The sequence below is a fragment of the Lepidothrix coronata genome, unplaced genomic scaffold (assembly GCF_001604755.1).
Source record: "Lepidothrix coronata isolate B3197 unplaced genomic scaffold, Lepidothrix_coronata-1.0 Scaffold131, whole genome shotgun sequence".
NCBI lineage: Eukaryota > Metazoa > Chordata > Aves > Passeriformes > Pipridae > Lepidothrix > Lepidothrix coronata.
The window spans coordinates 529,012-555,833 of NW_016690311.1; the positions used below are offsets into that span (position 1 = coordinate 529,012).

The window sequence follows — 26,822 nt, forward strand, 5'->3', positions numbered from 1 at the left end:
CCAGCCAAGTTCTTGCTCTTGTTTAAGTGTTTTTACACATATTTTGGAATTTCTGCTACATTTGGTTTAAAGGAAGACCAGGACACTGTAGAGCAAGTGTTTTGTATGACACTACAGCCAGACTACACCAATGTGGTGTGAGGATCATATGCTACATAGTCTGTGGTACTGGAAAAATATTATGGGGATTAAAGTCATAGGTTAGGGTGTGGTCAGATCGGAGGAACCCCCTCACAAGGCTCTGATATTTTTATATTCTCAGGGAAAAGTCCTAGTGCTATCAAAGTCAGTGCCAGTCTTGTCACTTCAGTGGGCTCAGCCCAGTATCCCCTCACTGCTTCTGTGCTAACTCACCATCTCTTTGTACCTTAACCTTTCATCCTATGGACAGATAAGAACAGCAGTAACTTTAGTTTTATTTCTTGACATTGCTGAGATGACTTGAATATTTTAAGTCGTGTTCCTGGGTGGAGTCTTTAGGTGGGGCATACAATAAATTCCATGTTTTTATTTAGGGAGTTTTCACTGTCATTGAACTCCAGGCATAAAAGCACTCTATGCTTTAAACAGCAAATTACTTGGGGTTTTTTTGAATTTGATGTAAAAGTCAAAATGCACTGTTATTCTCTACTTTCAGACACCAGTAATCTCAGCAATGCTGCATTGAAGCGAATCTCCTCTTCACTTTGTTTTTTTTCCCCATTTTCCTCTATACCATATGGATCCTGTGTCTGTCCTTGTTACGTCAGACTTTCACAAGGGCCACTCAGGTTGATCTCCGTGCTTATCCTTTCAGTGAACATCTACTGCTTGCCAGTTTTTCCCTCTAAAGAAACCTGCTATACATTGAGAACAAGTGGTTAAAGTTACGTATTTTTTTGACACCTCCTGTTGGTATGGGCAGTTAGCATTGTATCAGAAAGAGATGCATTTTTCTGAAGTAGAGCTTTGTTATGAAGTTCATTTGACTGAAAATATTTTGCATGCTTAACTACCTGCTGGTGAATTTTTCTATGCCAAGTAATGTGTCAGGAGCTAGCAGAGCATAGTAAGTTAATTACTTGTGTGCATACTGTGAAGGAAAAGCAAACAGCAAGGCACCGGTGATACGAAGAATGAGACTTCATTTCAGTCACCAGAGATTGTGTTGTTAATGAATCCGCTCAATCAGCAGGGAATTGGTAATGTAGATAAGCCCAGGTATGGCTGTGTACTGATAGGAAGATTAGTCCCTCAACCAAAACATTGATTTTAGTGAGGGTTTGCTAATATTGAATAGTTTTTCAAAAGCACCTATGAGATAGAATAACAGCCTGAATAATTATGGCTGTCTTGAAAAGACATGATGATGATGATGATCTTCTAATGTGCTCTGCAGACACCATATAAATCCAATATCTTACAGATTTCACAGTTAAATGATACACTCCAGATTCCATTTTATGGTATCTGTCACTGTGGGCTGCCCAAACGCTGCTGTGACTAAACAGCAGAGAGAAGTGTGTTCAGAGCTGGCTGCTGCCTTCTTCACACCGGGCAGGGAGGAGTGGGGGGAGTGCAGTGTGACAGCACCTGCCTTGCTCCAGAGCATCCATGGTGGCAGTTCGGGAAGATGCTCCCATGGGAGGCAGTGGGCAGCTGTGTGAGCTGCAGGCAGTGAGGTGAAGGGGCATTGCCCTGGGGAAAATTCATCCCAGTAACAGCTGCATCCCAAAGCCTGCAAGCCGAAGTGTGGGGTGATCATCCCTAAACGAAATGTTTGTGCAGTGCTGGAGGAAAGGACATTTATCCCAGCTGGGGTTTTTTTGGTTTTGGTTTTTTTTTTGTTTAACTCTTGTTCGAATGTGCACCACGGGTACTGTGGGAGTGAATCTCCTGCAGCGCTCACCCCGGCTCCATCCATCACAGCAGTACTTTGCTGCCAGCTCTCTGCAGCAGCTGGTTTTCCCTTTTCCCCACAGCAGCTGCTCAGGTGTTTGTGTGCAGGTTCCCTGCCACAGGGTAGTGCTGGCAGGTGGAAAGGGGCTCTGCCTGTCCTGACTGGGCAAGGCTGTGGGACTAAAAGGGGCTGCTGCCAGTGCCCTCCTCCAGCACTGACAGGCTACTACCTTGACAGAATGGGTACAATGGAATAAGATTCACCTTAGGAACATTAGGTACTTTCCATGACTTTGGTTTGCTTGTTTTTTGGCTTTGTTTGGGGGTTTTTTTTGGTGGGTTTGTTTGTTTTTTCCTAACTCTGGACTTTCCTAATTGGAAAACTAAAGCTGGTTCTGAACAGTTTACGCTGTTTAGCATAACATACTGGAAATGACAGATACAGAGCAAAAATGAGAAAACTGGTTGAAAATGTTCCCTGTCAGCTACAGAAGCAGTGCCTTCTGATGGAGTACCTCAGGCTGGACACAATCGCTGCTTATTGTCTTCTTATTCATTCCTCTCGAATTAATGGTAGAAACATAGACTGAATGTTAATGGAAGTTGAGGCCAGGGTTCACGATGTGTCGTTAAGTAAAAGCTGGCAATCTCCCAGAAAGTCTCCCAGGAGCTTTTTTGCTGGTGCATATTACTGAAAGGGACAGCTGCATTGAGAAGGCTCTTGGAACAGGGATGCCATTAAGAACTTAGTTTGGTTAAAGTTGATTTTCACCTAAAAAGGCAATATCATGGCAAAACCAATGTTTGCCAAGGTGTGATGAGTGATTTTTGAGGACTGCAGTGTTGTCTGTGATATGATTAAATGGTAGGGTCCTAGTCTGGTGGCTGTCTCTGGTCAGCTTAGGATCAACAAGGGGTTTTGAAAAGCTGAAGGTGACATGTTTCAGCAACAGATAATTTTATCTTCCTGGTTTTATTTTTTAATCCACTCTCTGCTTAGGACACTTCTGGTTTTTGTAAATGTTAAACCTGAGCCAAAGCAACAAGTGAAAATCATTTTTGTAGCAAGTTTCTTCTGAAATCATGAGTACTTTCACTCTACCAGTGCCTCTGGATAGGCTTTATTGATATCAACCCTCCCTCCCTTTATTCCCTTTCTATATTGCTCTGTGCTCTCTGTAGGTGTTTTATTAACTTGCATCCTGCAAAAATTCAATAAAAATATACAATTTTTTCCTGCCTTTCCTCCTCCTTTTTTTTTTTTCTTTCATAGACAGAGCTCTGAGGAAGGCTTCTTTGGTTAGTTATGAGGAACAGATGGGAATCAAGAAAAGGTACTTTCTGTTCCATACCCACCCAAATTGGAGGTAATTAAGTTACAGTGAGGCATCATTTACGTTAGCAGTTTCTTCGGTGAGATCAAGGCTATTAAGGGTACGTGTGAGAAGAAGTAGGATTCAAGTCTGTGGTGCTTTGAGAAATAATTGGAATTGTGGGGTTTTTTAAATGCATTTGCAGCCAGCCTGGGAACAAGGTCTCTAATGGGACAGTTGAGTCTTGCATGGCTTTTTATCTCTATGGCTCTCCTCAAGTTTTGAGCAGTCCTTGCAGGTACTCTGATGAGACAGTTGAACTTCTCCCTTTATAGAGAAGGGAGTGAAATGGAGCGTGTAGCTCCTGGTGGTAGGAAGGAGACAGAGAAGCAAGATGGGAATTTGAGATTTCCTGACGTAAATGTCATGCCTTATTACTGTCACTGTCGTTCAGTGTTCAGCTCTGAGCCGCTGGGCAGGCTCAGCAGCACAGGAGCTTTGATGCTTCAGCAGGGTCCCAGTCAAGCCCTCAAACCACCCATGATCTCTAGTTTAAAACCATAAAAGGGTTCCTGAGCCCATCATGCCTTTTCTTGCAGGTTTTCTTTTTGCCTCAGTCCTCCTGCAGCCTGAGGTCTCTCTCCCAGGGTTTCAGCTCAGATGCTCCCAGGCTGTTGCCCAGTTTCAGCTCTGACCCCTGTGGGGACTGTCAGCTGCAGTGTGGGGTTAAGGTCACAGGCACAAAGCAGCAAGCTGCCTACTTGTCCCCCTTGCTTTTGCCTGCTTTGGGTGTTGGCAAGGGATGTTGTAATTAGCACCAAGCCAAATTCAGATCCTATTCCTTCCTCTTCTGTCAACAAGGTCTCCTTGAAACCCCCCAAACCTCCATCTGCATCCAACAACTCTTGGGTGGGAAAGTTTCCTGTCTAATTTCTTCCTCTTGTTTGTTCAGTTTTATTTGCTCAGAGTTTTATTCATGCTTTGCTTTCTCCTTGGTGTAGCCCAGGTGGAACCATGGTTTGCATCAGTTACATGAGCCTGTGCTTTTTCATATGCTTAATTCCGTGAAACACTGGGCTAATTTCTTCTTTTGTCTTTGCTCTCTGGAAGAATTGGCATTTATTTTCTGTCTTATGGGGAGGTTGATCACCTTTCTGGTGTGTTAGTGCCATCACTGGAAGATGGCTTTGGAGAAGAGAGCATGAAGCATGGTGTTACAGAGAAGGGAGGGTTAGCCCAGGGGGCTGCATCTGTTCAGATTTGAGATGCTTCAAGTTGGGTTGCTTGTCTTACATTGTTAGGCTGTAAGCTTTTTGAGGCAGGAGCTGTTTGCTGCTCTGTACAGGGAAGAATGGAGCCCTTCTTCCTTCTGCTGTAATAGGGCACTACAGCAATAGAAGTATTCCCGCTTCAAGGTCCATCATTATGCAGCTATTGCCTATAAAGGAAAAAAGGATAGTGAAAGAGAGAGACCCTTCCACAGAGGAAGTTGTCCTGGACATGACCTGTCCAAGACACTCGTGCCCTGTCCGAGGTACCCATTACTGGAATATATGCCTTCCTCCCACTAACACAAAGTGCTGTCACTGAGCTACTGCATTGATTCATAATACATCTTCATTCTGTAATTTCCATTAGGATTTATACTTTTTTAAATTACATTTAGGAAAAAATCTATTTTTATGTCTGTCTGTAGCCTTCATGGGGCTTTACTTAACCTAGTATAGGAATAGAAGGAAGTTAATTTACAGTGCCTTCATATAAATTAATCTCCTGTTTTTTCCTTATATTGCAAGTTATCACCTCGTTTATTATATGCAGCTCAGGGTGAGCAGTTTTAAAAAGGCCTCTGACAGTTATAAAATGAATGGTGTGAGATGTCAGATACATTTATTAAAAATGTAGAAAATTATAAAAAACAGAGGATGTAGATATACATTACCTCAATCACTTGCCACCAGCAGGCACCTTCAATACCACAATTTATCCTCCCACTCAGTGAGTTCTGCATGATAATTTCATTGATATTGTTGTGCTCTGTGCTCAATATAAATAGTTTTGAAATACTAGTTATAAAACTCAACAGGTCATTAGGCAAGTCTATCAAGAGTTTATTGTGTGAGACACCCAAACTTTCTTGCCTGCACAGCTAAACTTAGTACCATTTTCACTTTTGTGTGGTGGTAAATTATTCAGCTCACAAATGCTAAAACTTGAAATGTTTATGGAAAAAGCTTGTTTTAGTAATTACACTTACTCCATTTTCTTGTGAGCTTCCTGTAACATTAGTCTTAAGGTCCTGGTGTTTCCTGATGTTGGATATTTATCACACACTTGTGCCTCTGGCAGGTTGGCAGGTACAGTGGGAACTTCATACAAGATTCATGGCAGCTTCATACTTTTTTGAGGAACAAAATTATGATGCAGAAAGTTTGTAGATGTGCATGTGGGGATATATATTAAAAAACAATGTCTCCACGACTGTGTAATACAGATATTAATGTATAACCGTAAGGAAATACAAAGGTTTTGAAAATATGCATTAAAAACTTCGCCAAAGGTAATTGAAGGTGAGGAAGTCTAGTTAAAGAATCCAGCAATAACTGTAGCATCTGTGGATATGAACGTTTAAGGAGAGCACGCATATCACTCTGCCTTTCGGTTTAAAAGCTGCAGACATTATAGGATAGTTTATATTTAGCAGCGTGATTTAAAGCCTTTCTTTGCATCTGCCACATTTTGGCAGTGTGACAGTATCACTGACACAATCAGTTCCGAAGATCAGCTTTCCTTCCACAGCCCCCCGTGGCTGTGTGGTTCTGTAGGTGTGGTGGCACCGGTGCTTCTGGTGCCGCTGCTCGTGGTTGCTCAGAGGTTATCGAAATCCAAACCCTTTTTGTTCCGTCTTCCTGTGTTTTGTGTTTGTTCCAGCAACTGCTGGTTAAGATATCCCTTATCAGAGATTGTTCTTGGGGAAGATTTCTTTCAGATTTTTTGAGTTCTCGAAAAGCTGTCCTTGGGTGTTTGCGGCTCTCCCGTGCCTTACACGCACCTCTCAGACTGGAGGATGCTCAGACCTATTTGGGTCTCAGCAAGCTCTTCAGGATCTTGCTCTTGCAATTCAGTCTCATTTTTCAAGCAGTAATTGGAATTTTCTGCAAGCACGAGTGTCTCATGTTAAACAGAGTGATGACAGAGAATAATAAAATGAAAAGCCCTTTTCCCTCAGGGCAGGAAATTTTTGTTCAAAACAACACTGTGAACTCTTAACTACAGGCTCTCCTTCTCCATCCCTTTGATTTTGGTATGCCATCATTTTAGAGCAAGACAGTATAATTTCAGCAACTTTTCCCCCTAATATAATAATTCAACAACCTGGTTGCTTTCTCTGCAATGGGAAGACCCCTGAAAAATGCCCCTGATTTTTATCAAGGCTTTCAGGGATTTTTATGCCTTCACCTCTGCAGCCTCGTGCTAAATCACTCAGCAAGAGATATGTCATTCAAATCATTCTTTTTGGCCTTATATCTAAATGCAGTCTTTAGGCTTCATCGTATGGGATTCACTTTATTTCTTGTTCCCAGGAGGGGACTGGAGATGAGAAGAGAGGGTAAAGGGAGGCTGATTTTTCAGCCAGTCTGGATCTGCAGTGCGTGCCTTGCCTCCTGTCAGTACTCACGTGGCTTAAACACCTTCTCCAGTGCTTTCCTGGACTTACTGATACAGCTCCTTTTTAAATGGCAAAAAGTGATGATGGATCTTATGGCATCAAGTAACAGTTTCAGGGTTTTTGTTCCTAGATAAGAGAGAAGCCCCAGAGACTGAGATTTCTGTAGGATCTTAAATTGCATTCAGTTCCATAGTGAATTTCACTGATATTTGTTTGTTTAAAGCAATCTTTTCCTGTTAGAAAATCCAACCTGCTATTGAAGTTCATTGCTTTGTAGCTGAGCAAGGGCACTGCTTCCTTGCTCTTTCTCAGTGTGAAAAAAAGGAATCAGTTTTGTTTACTGGTGGTGACATTTCTTTTCCGTGTTTCTTGAGATTTGGCTCATGATGGAGCAGTTCAAGTGTGACAGAGACTCAGAGGCAGAGATTCAGATCTGTAGTGCTCCTCAGCTAAATGCTGAGATGACTGGGCAGGTCACAGCTGCCAGTTCATGCAAAGGAAAGCTTTCCTGTTTATCCAGAGCCTATAAAACTTGCAGAGGTTCTTACCTGCTGTGGTTCTTTAAGTATTTAAGGTGCCCATCTAAAGCTGTGCAAGCAATGCTTGTGACATTTTTGTTTTAAGAGAAAATACTATTTTTTTCCATCCATTCTTACTAACTGGTTGGATTTTGCCCTAAGACAAACCTAGAATTTTCCCTTTTATACTTGCTTATTCTGAATGGCACAGTACTGTCCCAGCTGAAATAGCCAGATACTTCTAGAAATTCTGTGTCAGAGGTGTCTCCGTTGGCTTTCAAGTGAGATTTGGCTTTTAAGCACTTGAATTCTTTCTGGTTTTTGTTTATTGTGCTTTAAGCAGGAAGGCAGGCTGTGGGAGAGATAACTTGCTTGGTTGGCATCACTAACATAACTTGAGCAAACACTACTGGCATCCAAGCAGATACCAAGCCACTTTTTAGCAGGCCTTTTGCCCTGTTTTGGGTGAGCTGGTCTCACATCCTTCCAACACAGTGAGAAAACAGCTTTTGCTGCTTTATATGAACCAGAGACATGCTGCCTCTGGTACAGATCATGTCTGTGCACGAGGATAACTTCTGTCTGCTAACTTCTGTGGGGCAGTGAGAAGAAAGTAGAGCTGGAGAGGGATCAGGGATAAAAGCCTTTCTGCAGCATCCTTTTTCTTACAGCTCTTGTAAATATCTGCCTCTCACATAATCATGGATGGATTTTCTCCCATATTAAGATGATGGGATAGGATGTCCCAATGAAGTGACCGAGGTAATTTGCTTTAATTACAGAGTTGAGGGGTTTTGGTTGCTTTGCAATCATTACTACCATTTTCATTCAAAAATGAGAATTTAAGAGGCATCAAATAGAGACAAAGATTTGTCTGAGATAATCTTGTTTAAAAAAAAAAAAAAACCAAAACAAAACCAAAAACCAACGAAGAATAGAAAACTTTCAAACTGTAAACCCCTAAACTAGCTTTTTTTTGTGTCAGGTCTGGGATTTAAAGTCAGATTTTTGTGAAAACATTGAAAACAAGTGAAATTAAAAAAATCCAAGTGTTGATATTTCTACCTCTTTCCCAACTTGTAAATGAATGATCAAACATTACTCAGAAATTGCCTGGTTTAATTGTCTGTTAATCTGTATCTGGATATTGAGTAAGGCAAATATGTTACACACCAGTCTGTATCAAAGTAGCTGATCCATTAATTAAAAAATTATGTAAAATCAAGGAAATGCCAGTATTTTTAATAACAGATGTTTTAAACAAAAGACTTTGGGGAAAAAATAATTTTATTTTTTTTTAAAGTGGAAGTTTTTATACACGCTTTAATTAGATTTTGTCAGAATACATTATTTTAATGGTTTTTCTTTAATGAAGACTGCTCATTGCTTTGTACAGTAAAAAGAAGGAAAAAAGTAATCTTGGATTCTATTTAAAGAGCAGACAGTGTATTAAAAACTATTAAAGGTGCTGCAGTAATTGACAGAAAGATTTTGCATGAGAAAAGAATCTAGGAAGCATCAGGTAATTTCAGACAAGGATGTGTGATAATATCTCTGGCCTTAAGTCTTGTTTGAAGCTTTGTGTGTCAGACACCACAGTGTTGCTGAGGTCCCTGACCCCAGCTCTGCTTTCATGCCTTGGAAGCCAGTGGCCCTTTTGTCCCTGATTTAAGCTGAGGTGTAAGGTCACGTCCTCAGGCACCTGGCTGCAACCCAGAGGGTGCTCGTGGAGTGTCCAGACTCGGGAGATGGATGGGCTCTGCAGCCCCCTGAGCCCCGAGCACACACAGGGCAGGGACAGCAGGGCTGCAGTCACTGGGGCTGTGGGGAGAGATGCTCTGTCCTTGTACCAGCCCAAGGCAGGAACGGAGCAAGTGTCCTGTGGCTCTGCGGGGTGGGGGGGGTGAAAAAATGCCCTGCAGGGTTGGGAGAGAGTGGTCTCCTCTTCAATGCTTGGAGGGATCACTGAGGTTGAATTCCCTTTCCTTACTGCTTTCCTCAGCCCCCAGGCCTGTCCCGTCACTCAGGAGTTCTTCAGTCACCATCTTCTCTTGCTGCCATGAGCTGGGGGATGAATACATCCCTCCTTCCCCAGTGTGGGCACTTCATTGTTGGACCCAAGCTTGTGGTTTCCTGGAGGCAGGACACTGACTTCAATATCTGAAAATGCCAAATGTTATCAGTTATTATTCTCTTTCTGTGCTGCTCCTGCATCAAATACTCCAGCTCCAGGACTTGGTGGCTCCTGGACCGGGGCTGTCTGATGTTTGCTTGCAGGTTGTCCCACTACTTCAGTGGAAATGTGTATTATTTATTAACACAGGTGACGACTCTTACCTTGTTTGGGCTTTTGGAAACCAAATTATTTATCAGACTTAAAAGGCCAGCTCAAATTCATTCAAAATTTTATTTGGTTCAAGCCACCATGCTTACTGTTGGAAAAATGAAATACAAATAACTCACAAGTTCCTCTGTTTCAGATGGGTAAATGTCACACACAGAATTAGGGGATTTTTTTTTTACTAGGTTTAAGTGAAACAGAGTCTTTATTTAGTGTCATGTTTTTATTTAAAAGCATTTATTTAAAGTTCTAAAAAACAAAGAATTCAATAAAGCAAGACAGGTGTAACTGCAAATGATTAATGATATAATTCTCGGTACTTTATAAAGTGTCTAACGCTGAAGAGATTTATACAGTGCAGAATGGCAATTGTGCTTTGATGGAAGGAATAGGTAATCAATATCTGCAAGCTTGGAAAAAGTGTTCTATTTCCTCCTCTAATGATATAGGGGTTTTTTGCAAAGCAAGGATGTCTGGAGCATGAGACACTTGGAAGAAGAATTAATTTGAAGTCTGTAGTGGAAGATCAGTTTCAATTAAAACTGCACTTGAATGTCCATGAAAAGGAGCAGGCAGTTAGACCTGAACCTTCTGATGGCTACCAAGGAATAAGTGAATCCCACTGCACTGTTCTGGATTACATTTTATAGGTTGTTGAGCTTTTTTTTTCTGGGTAGGGGATATAATTTAGTTTGGTTTAAAACTCAAAAGTTTTCTTGTCGCCTCCCCATCCTACCTTTGCCTTTTTGTGCTCATTGTTAAAGCTGGGTTGGCCCCAATTCTGCGCTGCTGGGAACGGAGATGTTGGGGTCATGGCCTCTATTTCTGTCTAGAGTTGCTGCCATAATGGTGTAGGTCATATTGCATGTACTAATTTACATATCAAAAACTTCTGAAAGAAATTAATGGCAAACCTTTTCGTTTATAAGATCCTGTGCTGATTTTAACTAGCAGGCCTTGAACCTCTAAGTCGGAGCTTAGCCTTCTGACCGTAATTTGGGATGTCAGGACTTGGAGTCACAGCACCAGCACTAAGTTGGGGTTTTGAATTGCTGAGAGCATTTAATTGCATTAGATTTTTTTTCTTTAATAATTCAGCACCGGTTTGGAAACATTTTATGCACGGAAACTAATACTGTCATGTGAAGAAAGCAGATACTGCTAGACTTTTCTTTGGTAAATTATAGATTTATAAGCAAGTGAAGCTACTGTATTTATAGGAAGAGATTTATTGCTATGAAATAAATTCAGGCAAGTCAAGTTAATTAAAAAAAAGCAGACAATGTTTTTTTCAAATGACACAAAGCTATATAAGCCTTCAAAGGTCTGTGAGAAACTATATTTCAGCAAAAGTCAGTCCAGGTATCTAAGTCACTTGAGGTTTTAATTCAACATGGTGGTTTGTTTGTTTACCCTTATGGCTTATTTTATTCATTTTGACAAGGAAGTTGTCACTGCAGATAGGTTGAGAGCTGGCTATACTTAAAATAAATAAGTAAATGAAAAATTATGGCAAGATGCACGAAAGGAGCCCTACAGTTCCTGTTAAAATAAAAAAAAAAATCAAAAAAAAAAAAGTCCCCATTGACACAGAATACTTAAAAAAGAAAAATCTGAGTTTGCAGCTCCTTTTGAATGCACAGCTGAAACCACTGAGATAGCCTCTGTGAGCAGAGTGCTTTTGAAAAGCTCACCCCTTTTTTATAACAAAGCTAAAACACAAGAGCTGGCAGGTTTGATTATGTGTAGTGCTAAACATTTTAAAGCAAATTCCCAAATTTCATAGGGTAAGATGCAAGGTTATATGAAAAGTAAATCTGAATTTCCAATTAATTCACTGTAAACCAATTACTAAGAGCATCTTGATTTGGGAAAAAATACCAGTATTTCAGCAGAACGCTTTTGGTTTCCCCCACATAAGGTTTTTAATAATTCTTTTCTCCTTGGTTGTGGTACACTGGGAAATTAACTGGAAGTGGCTTTTGCTGACAATACAAGTTGAACCACGAGATAAATGAAACTGGTTTTTAACCTGGGCAGATGATGTAAATGATTTTTAAAGGATGTTGCAGTTTTGACTAATTGTACTTGAAAGTAAAACACTTTCTTGTTGTCACTTGGGGACCAGACAGCATTTGTGTGTGATGAGTACAGCACAAAATCTCGCTATTGATTAAGTGTCCCGCATTCGCTCATGATTGCATTTTGCAACCAGACAGATTAAAACCCAGGGTCCAGAGAAACTGGCCTTCACAACTGCTGGGTTTGGATGGCACTAATTGAATTTACATGTGCTTCTCAGATGCAAGGCTAATAAATGCACATTGATGCATCATTTACTGCTGTCTGCCTATCGAACAGACCTGCTGACTGTGTAGTTCAGAGGTTCAATACAGGTGTGACATCAGGGGTCTCAGGAGAGCAGGGTTCAACTTGGTTTTGGTAGTTGAGCTTCGGCAAATTGTTTCCCTTCTCAGCCATCAATTTCCAGCTGGAAAGCACTTTAAGAACTGTGAGCAACAAGTGCTTTACAAGAACTCTGTGCTGTTATTTTAGGAGCTTAAAATACTGTTTGCGCTCATGGGAAGATAATCTCTTAGCCTCTGTTAATACAATTTAAAGTTGGGGAGGAAGGTCATAAGAAAAATTTGAAATTCATGGGAGATTCTCCTAAGTGTGCTGCTGAGTATTGTAGTGCACCTGGACCTGGTATGTGGTGTGGATGACAAGGTCTTTGCCTCAAACCTTTTTTTTTCCATATTATCTTAGTTGACTGTTCATCGAAACCAGAAAACTCCTGTAAGAATAGCAGCAAAAGAAAGTTAGTGTCTTCCTGACAGGAAGTCCTCTTTAGTTCCTCCATCCAGAGTAATTTTTTTCCTTTGTTGTTTTCTTTAAATTTACTAATCTACATTTAGTTTAATTCTTTCTTTTTATCTTTTCTGGCTTCAAAACCTCTAAAAGAAATGCGATCCTTCATAAAGATCATATTATTTAAGTGGAGCATTGCACAAACACAAGTTAATGGATAGCGCCTACATTATTTGTCCATTGTGAAAAGGTAAACTATAGAGTAATATATTAGGGCTGAAGCTTTAGGGGAGTTCCCGTAGCACCATGCTAATTGATAACACTTGCACAAGAGGAGCTTGGGAACTGCAGATAGTTTTATAGAATAGTAATTTTTAAAAAAGGCCGTTGTTCATTAGTGCCAGAGGCAAAGTTGGAGCACGGCACAAAGCCAATGGATTTCAATCTCCTCATAAGTTTACACGTCTTAACCTCTTTCACACGAGAGACGCGCAACTGCGGTGGAGTTACCTGGGGAGTTTACGTGCTTCATCCTCACACTTAAGAGTTACCCAGCACTGTTGAGCCACTGGAATGTTAATTGGCATTGGTATTTTTTAACAGGTACCTATGGTCCCGAGCACTGGGTTACTTCCAGCGAGAAGTGTGGAGGGTCTCACCAGTCTCCCATAGACATCGTAGACCATCTGGCCCACGTTGGAGATGAGTATCAAGAACTGCAGCTTGATGGTTTTGACAATGAGTCTTCAAACAAGACTTGGATGAAAAACACAGGGAAAACGGGTATGTTCTCTTCTACTCGTCTCCATAGCCTGCCTGCAGTCAATTAAAAATTCAAGCCATGTTCCACCCTCCTCCTTTTTCATCGTTCTGTTGTTTGGGTTTTGTGGCTCTTTTTTTTTTTTTTTTTTTAATATAATTTTCCAGTAGGAGCCACCTACCTCTGCCTCTGCATTCTGTGCAGAACTAGTTCTGCAGATTGATTTTAAGGGGGCTTTTTTTAAGGTGTTTTTTTATTGCTTTTTTTGTTCTCAGTATAAACTAATTCTCTTGGTAGTCAGTTGTTCCTCAGAATAAAAGGCGGTATAAGAGTTTCAAGGTGTAACCTTGAATTATCAGCTTTGGGAGGCTGTAACATCTAATCCAAAAGAATGCTGAAATGCAAGGCTTGGGAGGAAGAAAAGGGGAAGTCTTAGAAATTGGAAGATTTTAGAGAAGAAAGAGCAATAACTGCTCAGAGTAGAGGAGGCTTATTAATGTGTTTCTGATATGATTATTGCACAGTATTCTTCACTGAACTGAATTCTTTTCTGCTCTGTCTGTTCTGCCTTTTAGAGCAAAAAGAACAGGCATGAGTACTGCTTATTTTTACCAAAACAGTTCACCGAAAGGTCAAGGTTGATTTATATGCAAAGCCACATGCATTTGATTACTCTTTAATTCTAAAAATGTAAAAAGCAGAAATTATAAGGCCACCCTCTTCATTTGACAAGGTCAAATATTTTTAGGGAATTGGATTAAACCACTAATTAATTCAATTTTATTTATTGGAAGTATATTTTTATCTTTATTAACATCTGACATGCATCTCTATAATGCTTTCTGTACTGTGTCCATAGCCAGAGGTCTGCTAGCAAAATCCAGGGCGTGTACCTGCTCAGGCAGTTTGCAGCATGACCCTGAATACACCCATGGCTTCCAGGGGATTTTGGATCTGAGCCACGACCTGGAGTCCAGCAAATGCTTCAGATCCAGCTCCAGTGGTTCAGGATCTTAGCAGGAGCTGAGAGTTATTGCCCCTCAGATGAAATGGAGTGGCAGGCTGTGATCCTGTTTTCTTTTGCTGCAAAGCAAATCCAGTTAACATAAACCACCACCAAGCATAGCTGGGGGTTTTGATGCATTACTGAGGGGTTTTTTTTCCAGCTTTACTAAGAAATGCTCCTGTGTGCTTTGAAATCCTGACTTTTTTGACCTTTGTAGCAACATGAGGTTCAGGCAAGGTTGAATGCTATGGAAATTTGGTGCTTAATTAATCTATTCTTGGTATGAACCTGCCCCTATGGTCACAGAGGCTGTTTGTGGTAATCAGCAATAAATGTAATTAGAAATACCATGAAAAAGTGATGGTTCTATTCTTCAAAGAAAGGTGCTAATGCTATACTGTACATGTAATAGTAACATTGCTGCACATATAGTGGGAAACCATGTTAGAATCATAGAGTCATTTAGGTTGGGAAAGACCTCTGAAATCATTGAGTCCTGTTGTTAACCCAGCACTGCCAAGCCCACCACTAAACCATGTCCCAAGTGCCACATCTACCAATCCTTTAAATACCTGCAGGGATGGTGAATCCACTGCTTCCCTGGGCAGCCTGTTCCAGGACTTGACAACCATATTGATGAAGAAATTTTTCCTGATATGTAATCTAAACCTCCCCTGGCCCAACTTGAGGTCATCTCCTCTTGTCCTATTGCTTGTTACTTGGGAGAAGAGACTGACCCTCACCTGGCTAAAACCTCCTTTCAGGTAGTTGTAGGGGGCAATAAAGTCCTTTCTGAGCCTCCTTTTCTGCAGGCTAAAGACCTTCAGCTCCCTCAGCCTCTCCTCATCAAACTGTGCTTTGTTGCCCTTCTCTGGACACACTCCAGCACCTCTATGTCCTTCTTGCACTGAGGGGCCCAAAAGTGAACACAGGATTTGAGATGTGACCTCACCAGCACCAAGTACAAGGGGACAGTCACTGCCCTGGTCCTGCTGGCCACACTATTACTGATACAAGCCAGAACCTTGTTCTGTTGAACTGAAACGTGCCAGCAGATTTTCCAGTCTCCACACGGTTGGCAATGAAAGCTGAACCTTCAGTCTTCTCTGCTGGGTGATTTTAGCACTGCTGCTATATTTGATTTCCTCACCCATTGGGGTATGGATTTTTGCTGACAAGTTATTGCTTCTCAGAGCAACAGTAACTGTCACTTTTCTTGGTAACTTACGGCCTTTTCCTGGTAATGTGAAGACTCTTTTTGCCTTGCTGTCAGCCCCGGTTTCTTCTGCTGAGCTCCTGACTCCTCCCTTGTTTTATCAAGTCCCATTCCTTTTCTTGGTTTTCTGACCTTTTGAAGAAAGTTGCCTGAGATTAGTTTTTGAGGGGGTAAGTGGTAGAGCAGCAAACCAAGTAGGATGTTTTGGCTTGTGAGTAGAAGATAGAGGCAGGCTGTGCCATAAATTGTGACACATTTTGGCAGCAGAGTCTCGGAGCAGATGGCCACATGAGACCTTTCGTATTGCAGACTGGCAGAGACAGTAAACTAAATAACTGTTTAAGCAATGGTGATGGATGTAGAGGGCATTTCTCTGCAATTAATGACTGGTTAAAAGAGACAGGGGTCCCAGGCAAAGCCAAAGGCCCTTAACCTTAACGCTCGTTAACTGGCAGGAAATGTGTTACTTAGGTTATTGTTATTGCTATAGGACCTAGTCTTTTTTTTTTTTAGAATAGAACAATGAGTTATTTTTATACTCTGAAATGTTAAAAGGTAAAGAGGTTATTGATGTTTTGTTTAAATTTGTTCTGCTTTCTTCTGTGTCCCCTCCCCCCCCGCCCCGTATCAGGTAAAGGGCAGACAATATATGGAAAACAGTGTTTCGTTCAGAAAACGGAAATGTTAAGCCCATGTCTCGACTAGAAATGCTTTTGTGTACAATTACATTGGCAAAGGCACTAATGTGTGTTTGATTTCATCACTATAGTATCTGGCCATAGTATTAAGTGATAAAGATCACTTGGAAAGTATGCACACATTTCGTGGTTATGTTTGCATTAATTGCTTTCATTTGGGTCACGTTACAACTAAGTGTCAGCTGGTGTCAGCCGGGCCTGAGGTTGACAAGGCTTCTTTAAACCCAACCTGCCCTGTGGAAGAGCACCCATGGGAGCAGTACCTCTGCCAGCATTACACACATATTGCCACTTTGCCCCTTTTAGGTCATTGAGAACTTCTAAAAACTTCTTCTACTTAAAGAAACTGGCTACCAGAGATGTTTGAGATTTTTTAAAGTACTTTCCCTATGTGATGTGCATCACTCTGGCTGGTCTTGACCATCAGAGCTGCTCTGTAGAGCAGGGGAATGGCTGCTTTGAGTCCAGGTTTATTCCTGCTTTCATAGGAGTCATGGTCCTCCAACTCCATCCCTGAACCAGCAAATGACATCACACAATTGTGGTCCTGGTGGCTGCAAACTACTTCCTTTGCTTTTGTAATCTCGGTTATGCAGTATTTTAAATTAGTGGGCTTTGGGGGTTGATTCCTTCCACTCTGTAGAAATTCTTGGATAAAAGTAGTGGCTCCCAATTCCCAGTAAGGTGATGCTTTTTTATTCAAGTCCTGAATACTAGAGGTCACTCTTACTGGCAGTAAGAGGATGCTGCTGAGCTGGGAAGGTGATGGGAACACATGTTGTACAGCTCAGCAGTGCAAGAAATACTGTAAAATGAACAATTAGATGAACATTTCAGATTGTACATCCTCCTAATTATCCTTTTAATTATTCATCTAAAACAAGTAAAATGACCCCTGACAGAGCCATAAATTATTTAGAAACTATCAAATATTTATTAGATGCAACTGAATCTCCACAGAGGTTGTTAACAGATGCATGCGAATCTGCTTTCCCGTATTCCGCATCTCCTACAATTTTATCTATGGAATGTATAATTGAATGAGATTTTCACTATTAAAGTACTGCTGAGCCCATTGAGAATTTTTTAAGGGAGGTAGAGAGCAGTGGTGCTTTCAGTCACTTACATTTCACAGAATTAGTGTAAGAAAAGAGTGACTTCCAGTAGTACCGTGGCTGACACAGGCACTACCCCATAGCCAGGACTGCATCACATACTTTCCCACAAAAACACTTGGATGCAAAGGAATTGTCAAAAGAAGCAGAAATGATGGAAGAAAATAGTCAGGTGATTTCACTGGCGCAATTTAGATGCATCTGAACATCTCATTCAATTTACCATTTACATAGTTTTGACATAAACAGTTTAAAGTTGAACTGTGTGGAAAAACGTCACTGTCTCTCCTCATGGGAGGGCAAAAAGCCTGGCCTGCAGCAGAGCCTGCACTGAGTCACCAATAGAGGAGTAACTTTTATTTCACAAGCAGCTTTTTTTGTTGTTTTGTTGTTTTTTTTTTCCAGCAGAAATAAATTCCTCTGTCTTACATAATAAAATTGGATTTATATTAATGTTTCCATTTCAATGACACAATTGGCTTGAGAACACAGAGAAACCTCTGTGGGTTTTGCTGTTTCCATTAAAAAAAAAAAATCCCTAAACCAACCCCAGATCTTTAAACACAGGATTCTAGACACAGCAAGCAGTAGGCTGCAGTGGCTTTTACAGAAACAAAATTCTAATTTTAGTTCTGTTTTTAAGCAACAGTTTGTGAGGGATGAGAAGAAAGGATTTTGTAGGGAGGAATTTTTAGGAATTGTGTGTATTAAAAATAAGAGATGCTGAAAAGACGGGTGATCCTGTAGTGAGAGTAGTGGACAGGAACTTTTTGAAAGCTGGAGTCAGTTCTTGGTTGGACCACAGACCTCCCCTGTAACATGTACCAGCTCCCACCGTACGATTTTGCCCTCTGTTTGGACCTACAGCTTTTATTGTTACATAAAATACAAAGGCTTTTGGGAGTGAAAAGCAAATACAAAGAGGATCCTTTTGACCCTTATTGAATCACGTAATAATAATGTCGGAGTTACTGTAATAAAACCAAGTTCTCATGGAGGATGTTTCATGAGTGAGTCTCAAAAATGTTATTGTCACTCTCCCCATTTTACAGAGGGGGGGGAGGGAGGGTAAGGAAAGCACCCGCCTTGTCCAGCAGTAGAGGTGGGATGGGGCACAGAGGTCCCCAGCAACAAAATAAAGGAAATCCAAGAACAGAGGACCTGTTCTTTTCCTAACTTGTGATCTGCAGACCTTCTGTGGTTTATAAGGGCAGGGACCATGGTCAGCTGTTACTTTCTGGAACCGCATTAAAGAGGTTTTGATGGAGTTTGCCATTTAAATTTTAATCAAAGTCCAATAAGGAGGGCAAAAAGTCCTTGAGAAATACAGGCTTCGGGGTTTTCTGTGGTCTACGTAACTTCATAATCACTTCCATAATTAGCCAGCATTAGTTGTAGACTTTTTTTTTTTGAGCCAATCTCTGTAAAGCAGAAAATGATAACCTGACATTTTGCTTGCATTAGAAAAAGTATTCTGATATAATGAGCAAAAACCATAAATGCTTCAGAAAAACTGTGCTAAGAGTTTTCCCCTCATTGTTCTGTGTGTGCAGTTGCTATCCTGCTGAAGGACGATTATTTTGTCAGCGGTGCCGGGTTGCCAGGAAGATTCAAGGCAGAGAAAGTGGAGTTTCACTGGGGTCAGAGCAACGGATCAGCTGGCTCTGAGCACAGCATCAACGGCAAGAGGTTCCCTGTCGAGGTGAGTGGACAGATGTGCGCTTCTGTTCTCAGAGAAAACAAAATCAGAACGTGTTGCTGTAGTTTGAGGCGACAGTGAAATAGGGCAATGCTTCTTTCAGTGAACATATCACTTTACAGCCCCTTCCGGCCCTCGGAGCACTCTATCTATCATCTCTCATGTGCTTTTGCAATGCCAGCTCCGAGCTCTGCTTTGCAGACATTGCCAGCTCTCGTGTCCCATGGGTTAAGCTGCAAACAGCCACTTTTCTCGTTTCTTGCATAAGCTTTCCATGTGTGGGAGGATCTCCTTACAAATATCCTCAAAGTGACCTCATTGTCCTCCAAACCTTTCCTTTCCCACGATGCTTACAAACAAATAGCGGCGGTTTGGGAGCCATCGTACCGAGACCGATGCTTGTCATCGGAATTACTTCCTTGCACAAACTCATGACGCTCTCTCTACCTGGATTCAGGTGCCACCCCTTGCCTTGCACTAACAGGATCTCTACATAGATCCGTGCAAGCAGCTCTGTGTTTGCTCTGGCTGTGCTGGAGCCAGCTGGGCCCATGCCAGCCCCAGCCCGATGGCCGCCCAGCGATCCCAGCAGGGCACTGTGCCACGGCGGGAGCGAGGAACCGCTGCGGGCACTGTGCCCTGGGAACGCCGCCGTGTTGGGAGCACAGGACCAGGTGACTGTCTGCAGCTGGCTGCAGGGACAGGCCTTCAGATGTCCCAGAGAGTCCCAGGCCATGGGCTGCTGGGGAACCTGATGCGGTTGGGTCTTGGCTTGAGACCGATGGTCCCAGGTGGCTCTGTTGTCAGTGCAGTGTTTTCTGTGTCAACAGAGCTTGTTGATACTTTTGACTCAATAGTCAAGGTTTTGCATGGTGAGGTAAAGCAGATGTTATCTGGTGTCACCTTTGCCTGTCAGTAAGCAGATACGTGCTTTCTGAGTGGCATTTCAGAATGTGCGTGCCCAGAAAGCTCACGCGTGGGCAGAAATGGTCATCTTGGGAGCTGGGTCTGGCAAGAACGTGATTCAGCCCCCAGCATGCTAGAATTCATCACGTGGCTTTAGCCAATCACATATTTCAGGAGGTGGAAAGGGGTTTCTAGAGCTGAAAGGGAGGTTGTAATAGACTCTGGTGCATGACCAGAACCTCTGGTTTTCACCTACCTGCTCAAACTGCCCCATTACACGAGAATTAGAAGCCATTTTTTTGTCTCCCATTTGTGTACCTGTATGTTGACTTTCTGGGAGACAGAGATATTATCTTCTTTTTATTGAGCTTTTCAAACATCATCTCCTTGATGTAGCTGTGATTTCTCAGAAGGGGCTACCCCAAGAACATGGAGCAAAGGGCCAATCATTGTCATGCTGCCCAATCTGTCTCATTTGGCGATACTGGTACTTTTAAACCTCAGGAAGGTGCAGTCAGAAAGTCTACAGAGCCAGTCAACTCCTCTTCTGAAATTTCAAGGGTGGAGGTAGTGAAGAAGCCTGGACCTTCTTGTTTGTGTCAGAATTCACAAACCCTTTCTTATGATGCCAAGGCTATTTGGTGCTGGCTTGATAAATGGATTACTTTGGAAATAAGCAAATTCCTAAGAAATAATTTTCCTATGGCTTAAGTGTTCTTAATTTTCTTTTCAGTTTGTCAGAATTCTAATTTTTTCTGCTTTAAAATTGAGGGTGAAAAACAAAGGAAACTGCCTTGACTTCCTTTGAGAAGTTACGTCACTTGTTTATGAATGCTGTGCAAAATAAATTGCTGTATCAGATAGGTTTAGTGTTAATCCTAATAAGGAAAATACAGTTTTCCAAGAGATTTGTGTTTGTTGCAATGACATGGTCCTCTGTCCTCTGGCCTTCCTTGGTATGATGACATCAGCAGAATTCCCACAACCATTCCTTTGCTTTTTTGCAAAGGAAGAACAAATTTCCAAACCAAGACTTTCCCAGTTGTGATCCTATTTACCTCCTACACAAGAATTCTAAATTTCAATCATGTGCTGAAAAGGATTTCCCTGGGTGGATTTCGAAGGATCCAGTAGGTCTGAGGTGATGAAACTGAGTCTTTGTTGCCAATGCATACAAAACCAGTTGGCATTACACCTCTCAAACAGGAACTGTACATGTATACATGGTGAAGCTTTTAATTTGTAATGCTAATTGTAGTGCAGCTTGCAACTGTCTGATGCAATCCTAATTGCCTGATGCTGGGAGGTCTGTGCCAAAAATACTGTGCTTCATTTGAGAAGTGACGTTTCTAGGAAGACTGTAGAAAGGATAAACCAAAATTCTATCCTACAGAAATCAAAGCCCAAATCATTCTGTTTATTCTGAGCCCATGGGCATAGGTAAAGTTTTAAAGTAGCATGCAGGTATTGGCATTCCATGTCTGCAGCAGTTACAGTGGTGATGCAGCTGAAAGGAAACATTTTCTATGTCTAATTGTGCAACCAGATGTGGACTATGCAAAACCCATTAGTTCCAAAGCACATCCCAAGGGAACACAGATAGATCAGCTTCATCCATAGACTGAGCTCTGCGCACATTAAGTTTAGAAGTTTTTTCCTCTGGAAAACAAAGTGCTTGCTGGTAGTCTTTCTTCTTGAAGAGGATGCAGAAACTAATTAGAAATGTCAGATATAATACAGAGCATTATTGTTTGACCATGTTGTTTGGTTTTTATTATTGCAGCTAATGTGTCAGATGGTAAGGCTGTCTACGTTAATTGGTTTCCTTCATTGAAGCCCATCTGGATCATATTTTTTTGTGATTTATATGTTAAATTAGTTGGTAAGACATATGAGAACATCCTTGTGTTTCCTGCTTTAAAGGCATGTTGGATCAAAGGCGTATTATCTTGCAGTACTTTTATGCATATGTAGCATATTGTGATTCCTTTTTAAATCATGGTATATGTAATGGTATTCTTTCATTAGAGGTCTTGGTTGCTTATTTATTGATTAGATTTTCCTTAGTGATACTTGAGCCTTATGAAGCCATTACAAGCCTAGCTGTCTCTGAAGTAGCATTCGTGTCCCTGTGCTTCAAACTTCCACCTGCAGCTAGGATCCAGATTGATGCCAGCCCTGCTCAGTGCTGGCAAGAAGTTTCTTTTTCCCTCTTTCTTGCCATTTTAGCATCAACATCTGGTTGAGGCCAGGAACTAGTGCTGTGATGCTGAAGATTAAAGTGATACCATTAGTGTATTGCTGTGTGAGTGGAGTGTGAATCCTAATGAGGACGTGGGCTCCATGCCAGTTTAGAAAAAGTCTCACTCCTTTTTTTTTTTTTTCAAGTTAAGAAAAGTTTTTAATGTTGCATTCTCTAAATTTTAATGAATTGCTGACTCCTTTGTATTTTGTTATTGTTCTTCTCTGCTATAATTATTAAGGTTTTTCTTTTTCATTCTGAAGCCGCAGCAGAATAAATGAACATGCAAAGGCTGGAAAACCATTTAAGTGGCTAAGTGACAAAGTTAAAATAAAGAAGATGAGCTTCCCTCAGGCCAGGAGAGAACCCAGGTTCCCCTCATTAGAGCCAAGAGGAGTAATTGCAGCACTTTAATCTCCCGTGTCACCGCACTGGTTACCAGCCCTGGCTGCACAAGGTCCGTGCGAACTCCCTGCTCTGAGGGAAACCCAACACTTAACATTTCACAGCAGCCGAGGAGCTGACGTGGCACTGCTGTGCTGTGCTGGTGGAGTGCAGCCCCACCATCCCAGCATAACCGTGGTTTTATTTTTTGTAATTCTTTTTTAGCTGCTTCACACTAATTTTTATGCAAAATGCTGATTATTTCTGTGAAGAGCAGAAATCAGAAGAGTGATTTTAATCATGGCTGTGTTAATTTGATGTGAGCTTTGGTTGTTTATGAGCGTTCCCTTTAATGGTGCTAATTGTCAGTTATAATGTGAACACCATTATACAGTACTATACAGTAATTTATTTAGTAAATGAGGATCTTATTCCAAGGACCATACTCCAGTATGCCATAAAGACCTCATCCCTTTACTCTTACATGAACAAACTTGCATTGTCTAGGCCAAATTCCTTGTAGGAACATCAACTTGGCTTTCTGAAAGAGCAATGTGATTTCATAGCCACAAGTACCAACATGCATGTTTTTGAGAATATCAAGTTCTTTTCCATTTAAAAAAAAAAGTATCCAAAAAAACCCCCAACAGAAAACCGCACGAGCCATCCCAGCAGAAAATTAAGAGCTGACACCCTTTTATGTCAATTAACAAGCTTTTACATTTTGTTGACAGATTCATTTTACTTAATTATTATTACAAAACAATCATTTGCATTAACAATTCTTTCTGTTCTTCAAGTGTGTTTCTCAGAAGACTTTCCAGGTTCTAATGGTGTCTTTGTTCTTGCTACTTCTTTGATTTTCTTCCTTTTCTCTTTGAATCTACATACTAACTTCGGTGTGGTCTAGATCTACGGTTAGTTGCTGTAGTTGGAATGCTCAGGTAACCTTGCCAAAGTTTATTGCTGTGTGCTATCCTACCTCTCACTGTGTCACTGAATTCTGATGTTTTACATTATCACAGGCAGATGACAATCAGTGTCATTAATGTAGAAGAAATGTGTGGTATTCAGTGCACAAAAACCTCTACTACAGGGAATAAGCTGAGACTAGTTACTGTTTGGTTTTGGTTTTTTTTTTATTATTTTATCCTGAATATTAAGACTCTGTCATACCTGGAATCACCTAAAGGATATGTTCAGCCCTCTGTCTACCTGTGAATGGAAGGGGATATTTACTTCTTAATGTTAGAAATGGGACCATTTCTGTTCTGTAGTTTTACTGTTGGTGCAGTTGTGAGTCTGTTTAGATTTGCACACACTTTGACATTAAATGAACATATCACAGGATCTTCTCTTGGTATATAGGAGAGAACCAACACCCTGTGTTGCAGCTGAGTTTATTATTTTTGGCATCCAGCACATCTAGTAATTGTAATTTTGCAAAGATCTCTGGTGTTGACTTCACATACAGTAAAGACTGTGCAACAGAGAGCCAGCATTGGTTTAATTTACTTATATTTCGTTTACCTGTTGCTCTTCAAATTTCCTTACCTCTATCTGGCAGGATGAAGCAAAGTAAATGATAGAGGGACCTAAAGAGGACCATTGGGAATATATCACAGTGGGAGACTATGACTGTCTAATTTTACTGTAATAATTCTCTCAAAGGACTTATAAGGGGATACTTAGAGCTCCAGGTGACTTTGATGGGAGATGGGCTGGTGAAACTCTGAGTGAGGATTTAGCTCAATACTCATACTGTCTGTGCTGTGGAGTGTCCAGGGAATTTAGCATGCTCTGCTTATTCCATCTGCATTTCTTACAGCACCCTTGACTTAATCATTCAGACAAGGAAATGGCTTGGGCATTTTCACATTTAATTATTTTATTTTTCCTTGAAAATGGCACTTAGCATGGGGTTTTTTTTGTTTTCTTACAGTCTTCTGTCTCCCCTTTTCCCACGGTCTTTAGAGGTCCAGATAGCAATAAAGTACTGGAAACATGCAGTATGCTAAAAAGCCAAATCTATATCTCTGTCTTATCTCCAGTAAAGTAAGATTTTATTCCAGGAGTCTCTAGCCTTTACTCCTTTTTGCTCTTCATTGCTTTTAAATGTTGTTCAGGATTCTTGTTGTCAAGAAATCAGTGTGTCATAATTTTAAAAACATAAAATGGGTGGATATATTGAACACATGGCTGAGTTTCCATCATGTTTCACTGTGAGTAGTGCAAGTTAAACATCATCTTATCACTATCTGGTTTACTGTTTTATTTTCCTTAGTGTAGCTAGTACACTGTCTCCTCACAGTTGTCTTTAGTGCCTCCTATATACTGACAGGAGAATCAGTTGAGACTTTAATTAATGACTTTATTGTAATCAAGGTTCCATTTTAGTGCAGAATGCTCCATCTTGTAGTAGTGAAATATTTAGTCTCCATCTGGCTGATCTTTTCTGTGTATGTCCCGTGATAATTAAGAAGAAACAGGAGAGGATGGTCTGAAATTAAATATGTTTAGTGGAGGGTTTAGTGCATCTTGGGACCATTCATGTAGAGACCCAGACAAAATTTAGGGATGTAAAAGCAGTTTGGTTTTATGGCTGCATCTTCCTGCTGCCTGTCAGGCCCCAGTGATTTCTAGAGCAAGTTGCAAATGTTAAAATGCATCCAGAGTTTTATTTTGAAGTAATGGTCCAGTAGCATGAACCAGATACAGCTCTTTTCATGTTGGCTGGGAATGTCCTGCTTTCCCCAAAGGATTTCCACTGACTTGTTGAAAAGGTCAGAGGCAGTAGCACTACACTGCAATTACAGTGTGTTAATGATGAACTAAGAGTTGTACATTCTTCTTAACATAAATCCCTGATTTTCTACATGATTAATTGGAATCTGGAAAGACTGACAAGGAGAAGGAGGATCAGATGGGGTGAAAATAAGAGATAAGAGGCTGACATCCAGCTCTTGTTGTAAAGGAGAATTATTTTGAATAGGAGAAAAAAATCAATACAAAGGTTGGAGAATTTGACAGAGTTGTAAGAGCTACTTTAATGAAAGGTAGCAGATTCAATAGGATTGTTACTTGAAATGTGGGATTGTCTGAGTTAGAAAAATGGGACTGTCTCTCCCCAGCTGTAAAGGTGAGCTCTGTGTGCTGAGCTTCCTGGGTCCTTAGACCACTGGATTTACTGGCATTTGCTCTGGGCACTCAGTATGACAAAAAAGGAAGAAATATGTGTGTGAGCTTGCGAAATTCTGTTCTTCTAGAATAGTTACTTGAGTATGGGAGGAGAAGGAAGAGGACAGCAGGTGGTAGCTATTTCTGCTGCTTCAGCATGTTAGGTAGCTCCCATAGACTGTCTAGCAGGCTCCTGCAAGGAAAAGTGTTTCACTGTGAGGAGGTGACTTTGTTTGGCCCTAGCTGTAAAGAACAGCCTAGAACTTTGATAGACTTAAAGGGTCTTCTGGCAGGATCTCTTCTCTGACATGTTCATGTCAGCCTCCTCTCCCCAGCAGTGATGGTGAGAGGTGAGCACAGGTAGGGAGGCTGTGCATGGAGTCTTTCTAAACTGGGTTAGAGGTGAGGACTCAGCTGAACCTCAGCATCCCTCTTTGCAAATACATCTTGGACAGAAGCACCATGTATGGGTAGATATGAGGGCTTCACTAATGCTGCAAAAAGCTTGCTCCTGCAGCTATTAAAGGGCTGTTGGATTGCTCTCCGTGGAAATGACTTCCTGTTTGAGGCTGAGGTGGCCGAGTTTTCGAGAGCTGCTCACAGCTTTTTGAAGTTTTGAATTACCAGAAGGCAGATTTTCAGAGTCCAGTGCACAGCCATGAAGCATGTGAGGCTTACAGGGTGGTGAGCTGCAGGTCCCTCGAGTGTCTCTGGACTGTGGGCTCTGAGCACGGGGTGTTTGCACTACACACTGTGCCAGGTTGGCTCCACACAAGGGTCCTGGGATGTTGGTTAGAAACACGTGAAGCTTGATAAGTGCTCAGCACTGCTCCTTTCTGTTGGGCTAGTCTAACAGTCCAGGGACTTTGAGATGTCTTCCCCTGGAGATGTTACCCCAATAGGCCCACTGGAAATAACAAAGAGAGATAATATTGGGGGGAATGAAAAGAAACATTGCACAAATGTGTTAAGAAGCAATAATGTTTCCTTGGCACAAAAAAAGATCAAAACAAATATGGTTAATATGGTTAATGGGCTGGTTGGTAGTTGTTGGCCAGTATTTCCCATGGAAGTCATTTTACTGGGGC

The 26,822-nt window shown here is 41.3% G+C and overlaps 1 protein-coding gene across 1 annotated transcript in view; it reads left to right on the forward strand.

The window, feature by feature from the left end:
* PTPRG (protein tyrosine phosphatase, receptor type G) overlaps window positions 1-26,822 on the forward strand; it is a 397,243-nt gene that overhangs the window by 200,000 nt on the left and 170,421 nt on the right. Inside the window, exons 3-4 of the mRNA XM_017826901.1 lie at window positions 13,135-13,314; window positions 18,880-19,028. Of these exons, the coding sequence (XP_017682390.1) occupies window positions 13,135-13,314; window positions 18,880-19,028 (329 nt within the window). The remainder of the gene's footprint in view (window positions 1-13,134; window positions 13,315-18,879; window positions 19,029-26,822) is intronic.